This window comes from Melospiza georgiana, chromosome 5, assembly GCF_028018845.1.
Source record: "Melospiza georgiana isolate bMelGeo1 chromosome 5, bMelGeo1.pri, whole genome shotgun sequence".
NCBI lineage: Eukaryota > Metazoa > Chordata > Aves > Passeriformes > Passerellidae > Melospiza > Melospiza georgiana.
In genome coordinates, this window is record NC_080434.1 from 42813534 (window position 1) to 42820151 (window position 6618).

At 44.0% G+C, this 6618-nt stretch overlaps 1 protein-coding gene across 3 annotated transcripts in view; it reads left to right on the forward strand.

The window, feature by feature from the left end:
• UGT8 (UDP glycosyltransferase 8) overlaps positions 1-2672 on the forward strand; it is a 34659-nt gene extending 31987 nt beyond the window's left edge. For all 3 annotated transcript variants that reach the window (XM_058024176.1, XM_058024178.1, XM_058024177.1), the window contains one exon: positions 375-2672. In XM_058024176.1, coding sequence (XP_057880159.1) covers positions 375-738 — 364 coding nt within the window. In that variant the 3' untranslated portion in view covers positions 739-2672. The remainder of the gene's footprint in view (positions 1-374) is intronic.
• Positions 2673-6618: the final 3946 nt, after the last annotated feature.

A 6618-nucleotide genomic window follows, 5' to 3' on the forward strand; every position in this document is an offset into this window, starting at 1 on the left:
ACTGATGCTTCTTGCTTTCATGGCAGCTGAGTCTTTCTGGGAAAGGAGATTGCTGTCAGGAGCAAGCAGCAGAGAGGGGGAATGTTGAAAGCAACCTCGATAACATCAGTTGCATCACCTTCCCCTTGTGCAATTATCCTTGGTGTGAAAGCAAGTCCTGTGTAAATAAGCTGCAGACAGGAGAGGGAGAAATTGGCAGGGTCAGCTGCTGGGGTGAAAACCCAAAAGTTTTGAGCGAAACTCCGGACCTGGGCAGAACTGGTTTATTGCAAAATCAACCCCAGGTTTCTCACTGTTGTCCATTTCTCTGGTGATTCAGTAGCACAATGAGATGACAGCTTTTCCTTTCTTCCTTGTTTGCTTCCCTCCCCCAGCTATCGGCAGCGGGCACGGCGGCTGTCGGAGATCCACAAGGACCAGCCTGGCCACCCGGTGAACCGGACTGTGTACTGGATCAACTACATCCTGCGCCACAACGGAGCCCAGCACCTGCGTGCTGCTGTTTACAGCATCTCCCTCTTTCAGTATTTCTTACTGGATATTGCCTTGGTCCTACTAGTGGGTGCTGCCTTACTTTACTATGTTTTGGCCAGGATGGCCAAGTTAATCTGCAAGCAGAGCAAGCATCTCTGGTCCAATGACAAACATAGTGCTGTTAATGGACACTATCAGAACGGGATCCCCAATGGCAAGTATAGAAGGAACGGCCACATTAAGCATGAAAAAAAGGTGAAATGAGCCAACAGCCCCATGTAAAGTAGTAATGAATCAGATCAGTAATCGAATTTTATCGCTGTAACTTAGTCTAACAACTACTTAAAACCTCAATAAGCAGTTCTAACACTCCCCTTCAGTATGTAATATTATGTGACAAAATTCTGCGGAACTAAGAGAGGTCTTTAAAAAACAAAACAAAAAAAAAAAGGCAAGCACAACCTAAAATGGAAAATATTTTATTCTTAATACTGATATGCAGAGAGGTTATTTTGGCACTGAAGTTTTTAGAAGCCTTAATTCTCTAAAGTTCTATACAATGACCGTATTTATGAATTTTCAGCTTTTAAAAGCTCAGTGTGTGTGTCCTAAATGAGGAGAGGTTTCTTTTTATTTGCAGAGGTGTTCTCCTTTTATTTTTTTATTTTAATATCTCCATCCTTTTAGCTGAGAGAATTCTCTAGTGCTAGTTCTGTGTTTCCTTTGTGGAAGGTTCAACCTGTTGTAAGAATGCTGTTTAAAACACAAGTGATTTCCCCCAGTCTTTATGTGAGAAATAGCAAGTTGTGGACTGAGAAAACAAACGTTAAAAAAATAGGAATAATCTTAAAGAGCACTGAAGAAAAATGGCAAAAATATGTACTCGTTTTACTGATAAAGCTGCATGACTCTTCTGCTCGCTACCAGTACTTTGGAGAAAAGGGTCCTGAGTGAGTCTACAGTGTGTCCTAACTTTAACTGAGACAAAATGTTGTCGCCTTTCTCTGCATACAGAATTTATGCCACAAAAATATTAGGGAGTCTTATTTCAGTTCCAAATACGGCTGTGTGGGAAGTAGATTCACATAATTAAGAAAAATAAGTGAAACAACAGCAACAGAAAAAAAAAAAACTTACAAAAATCTAGCTCTGTGCTTAGCGCAGGAGGTTTTGTGATGGCCCAGAGCTGTGCGAGACTCGATCCACTCCCTGGGGTTTGTTTAAAGGGAACGACCCCCACACAGCGCTCCCCCAGAGTTGAATGTCTTTCCTGTTAATTCTCATTAAGTTCTTTCTGAATCGCAATGTTTGTAGATGTTCTCTTTCAACAGTTGTCTCTGGAGAAACAGCAACATTACCTTCTATTAGTCTGGGCCACGCAATCCATGTTCCACCTAGTTGCCAATAGGAATTCTGTGCTGCGGGCTGTGTCCGGCCGTCCTGCCTGGGGCTGGTGGCATGTGTGGGGTGAGGCCTGGTCACTTGGCTGTGGAGGTGGCCCCGTGTCCCCCTGCCCCCAGCAGCCTCCTTCAATCACTGTCGCCGACACGGGGCCCCGCGCTACTGGGGTGGGAATGCCGGGCGCGGGATCCTTGCTGCCCTGCTGAACCAAAGTTGGCAACTCTGAGTTTTATTTCTGCGTCATTCTGTTTACTTGGAATTTGCACTACACACGTTGTGAGTGTACGCTTTATTTATTTGTAGTTCGAGGTCCCGTGGCTGAGAGGGAAAGGAGGGAAGTCCAGAGGTTTTGCCTTGTGTCGCTCACTAACATGGGAGGAGTTGGGATGATGACGGGATGCTGAGCTCATCTTCATACACAGTGATGCAAAATTTCATCACCATTTCATCAGGAGCCTCGGTCCTACAGCAATAAATAACAGTGCAGATATGTTTCTAATACGCAGGGCGGCTCCTTGTGCTGCTCTCTGAATACTTGAACACAAAAATGGTATTATAAATATAAGCCTCTTAGCTATACCTTTTTACAATCTTGCAGCCCGTGGCAACTACAGGAGCACACAGAGGCAATGAATGGTGGGATGGTGAGAAGACTTCGAGTGTATGAATGACTTGGTTTAAAATGTGGGGGTTTTTTGGCATTAAAGAAGGTACAAAAGCACTGACCGGATGATTAAGCATAATTTAATCTCCACTGTGATAAAACTTAAGCAATAAACATGGATTTAATAGAGAAATTCTGTTGTTGGAAGTATATTTTTGTTCAGCTGGATGCTGGTTGTCTCCAAGTACCCACTGTATGTGTGTACTTTAACGTGGATGCTTACCGATATACACACAACTTTTCAGTGTTTACTGTGGTGCATGATATATATTTGAAATCAAAAATATTGCTGGTTTTTGTGAGTGTAGCTCCATTTCCTGTAGGAGCTTTGAATTGAAAGAGAAAATGATTAATTACGTTTCTTGAAAGCAATTCAAATTTTTTGAGGTTGGTGGACATAGCTGGCACAGTGGTTTCTGTTTTGTTGTTTTCCTGTACTTGGTAAAATCTTCACTTCAAAAGCAGGGCTGAGGAGTTTTTCACAGTGATGATAGCTGAGATGATGGATTGGTTTCTTGAGTAGTCTCTGTAGGTAAAAACATGCTGCAATTCTTTTGCAGGAAGAGGCAGTTGCTGTGTTCATTGTATTGCCAAATTCCTGACGAGGCTGATCCACCTCATGTCTAGAAATACCTGTTGTGTTTCAACTTCCTTCTAAGTTCAACTTCCTTCTAAGTTCAGGCACAAGCTGTTACTGTGGTTATTTCAATCCCCCTCTTTGCCACAGCAAGCAAATTGTTCCTGTGTTTCAGAGACAGAATGGAGCAGTGATTTCTGTTGGTGCCCAGCCAGTGTTGGAATCAGCCAGATGGCTGAAGGAATGTTAAAGCAATGGTTTAAAACACATGTGTATCTCCAGAGTGCATCACAGTGTCAGGGCTGAGGCTTTAGTCACCTCTCTGATCAATATTAGTTGCTAGGCATGGAACAGAGAAGATCCTTAAAAGAAACTGAATTCATCCTCCAAGACAGTGCTCTGCCACCAATTGGAAAATACCACAGTTGGGCCTTACTTATCCTAATGAAAACCACACCTTTTGGAAGCTATAAACCTCATTTATTTATGGGTATGAGTGTGTTTTCTCAAACAGAGGCCAGCAAATGCTGAATCTCATTTCACTGTAAAATGAAGAAGCACACTGTGTTGGGCAGTCTTGGTTATCCTGTTAGATAGAAAAAATTAGAAAAAACTGTGTTCCTCATAGATTGAGAGGATGGAAGGCTGAATAGTATTTAGGGAAAGCTTGGAAATTCCTGTTCTGCAATTTACTATTAGAGTAGGGGACAGAATGATGAGCTGCAGTGGGCATAGGGATGTTCAGCATTCTCTTTGATGTCTCTGTGTTATTTGTGCTCCTCAAAGCTCACCTGGTCATTTTCCAAGCTCTCTGCAAAAAGATGCACTGAATTCCTGTGACAGCCTGATGGGAAGGAATTGTTCTCATTCTAAACACGAACAGCTCTTTGCTTCTTGAATTGAAGCAGCAGATATGTGATCATCTCAGAGACTTTGAATACATTCCTAATTTCTGCTCCTGTGAGATTTGTGGCAAGGATAGGAGTTTTCAGCTCCAGGAGATGACCACTGAGGAAAACTTACTGAGACAGTAAATGTATATGTAGAGAAAATAGAGTTCTGTGAGGAATTAACACATGTGCCTGTTTTTGTAAGAGGTTCTACTGTGTTGTGCCCTGCTTTTTAGTGCATTTATGCATCTTTTTTGAATGTTTCTGTATTTTCCCTTTTTGGTTCAGCAGCATTTTTACTGTGTGTTAGTTTCTGAGCTTGCCAAGTTTTGATTTGCCATTTTCCCAAAGCCCCCTTGGTATTTCCCTGCCTTCCTGGTTCTGCCTTCCAGGGTAACTCACCTGGAGACACCTTAACTCTGCCAGAAGCTGTTCCAGTAGCTCCATCCCAGCTCTGCTGGTCTGGAAAGATCCCGTGGATCCTGGATGTCCTCCCTGGGCTCTGTTGGCTCTTGGGTCAGGGCGGCCTCACCCCAGGGAGCGTTTCCAAGCTGAGATTTAAGTTTGGACATTGGATATCACTGCAGATAAGACCTTTCAATGCTTCAGGCCTCACCCATGAGCTTCTTGATGAAAGAAATGTTTATTTAGCTTTTTCTTTTTGTTGTTTTTGGCTCTGCAGCCTCTGGTCTGGGAAAAGGTGCAGTGCTTGGTCTTTTGGTGGTGCTGCGAAAAGCGTGACAAGGAGACACGTGATTAAAATCGGCATTGCTTTTACTGGAAGAAAATGCTGGAATTTGCTTTTTTAGATTAAATGATAGGAACTTGGAGTGTGATTGATGGCTGGGCACAGCAAGGGGAATAGTTTATTCCCTGGATCCCATTGCTTGAATTACTCAGGTACAAGAATTTAATCCATTCTTTTTAAGGACTCATTCCTACTGGCCACCTCTCCTGCTGTGGACTGCAAGTGGCTCCTCGTTTTTGCAGACAGATCTCCTTTGTGTGGAGCTGCACCACAAACGAACACGGTGAGAAGGTCCAGGTTAAAAATAAGCCAAGGGAATAAACCCCAGGTCATTACCTGTTTGTTTGTCTCTTTCAGAGCAGCCTCACACCACAAATGGAGCACTGAAGAAACCAGGGGGTGAGGAATGACATGTAATGAGGGGCAGGACTCTGTGCCTCCATCCTTTTCCAAAAAAAGGCAAATGAATCCACACCTGTGCATGAATCTTGGGATTCCTCAAAGATTCATCAGCTTCTTTAATTTTTTTTTTTTTAATGGATGTAAAGAGAAGAGTATCTCAAGGTAACAATAGGAAACATTCCAGTCTATCAATGGGAGCCTGATGGGATTGCTGTATCAAATTAAGGGGGAGGGGGGTGTATAAAAAAAAGCTTTTAGTTAAGAGGGTTAAAGTAACACTATAGGTAAAACAACTTTTCAGAAGTAACAAATTGTCATCACTGAAAAAATAATGTAAGAGCAACTTTAGGGCAGGTTACCATTCCCAGACCAGTGACCAATTTTCTTGCTACTACTTTCTTAGATAATTTCTTCATCTTCAGGAAATGTCCCAGAGACCTAAACCATTTCACCAGATGTATTGTTATGGATGGGTTCTGGACAGTCCTGCTGTTCCTGGGTGTGGGAGGAAAGGTTGGGAAAGCTGGACACTCCTTGTGTATAGGAGTCACCACATGTCCACCTGGGTGGCTTTCCTGTTGAGCTGGCAGAGAGAAAACACAGAGAGAATCCTTGAGAGGTAGGAGAGGAATGGCAAGAGTGTGACCTTCTCCTTGATTTATCCATCCTATGGCATGAGGAATTTGTTTGTGGAATCTCTCGGGAGCTCATGTCAGAACTGTCCCCCTATGCTGTGTCACTTCAGCCTCATGCTCTGCTGTGTCCTTGCACCTTTTTCAGGTCATTGCCCTGCCCAAAAAGTGACCCCTGTGGCCTTCCTCTGGCTGGGCTATTTAGTGGTTGTCTTCAGTGCTCTGAGTTTTGCCCATTCTGTTCCAGGACAGGAAGGATTATTCCCAGCACTTGCTGGTTGATCTTGGGTGATCTGTGTAGGGGCCCCTCATCTCCTGCCCTCTGTGCTCCTGGCTGGGATGCAGGAGATGGCAGGTGCCCTGGGCTATGCAGGAGCCCTCAAGGGATGAGAGGTCCCTTTTCTCACACCACAACTGGGAACATGGTCTACATCCCAGTTTTGGGAGTGGGGAATAAAGGAGCTGTGTGGGTGGCAGCCAGAGGGTAGATGTCCAGGCCAAGTTCAAATATCAGTGTTCAGGCTGGAGGGATTTAAGCCATGTATAATTCTGGTCACTCTTTAAAGGCTGATTTCTCAAGTGTTTAGCCTACAAACTCAATTTGGGCTATATTTGAGGCTGAATTGCCTGAACCACCATGATCTGTGTAAAATGAAGGCCGGGTTGTAGCTCCCCTTCAGTGTCCAGGGACAGTCTGGCTGCCAAGGGAGAGTTCCTTCAGCCTCCTGAGTGTGCACGGTTCAGGAAGTTCATGGCAGAGAACAATTGCTTCTCAGGGCTGGAGCCATGGAAAGGTATGTCAGGTGTGGTGGGAGAGATCATTATCCATG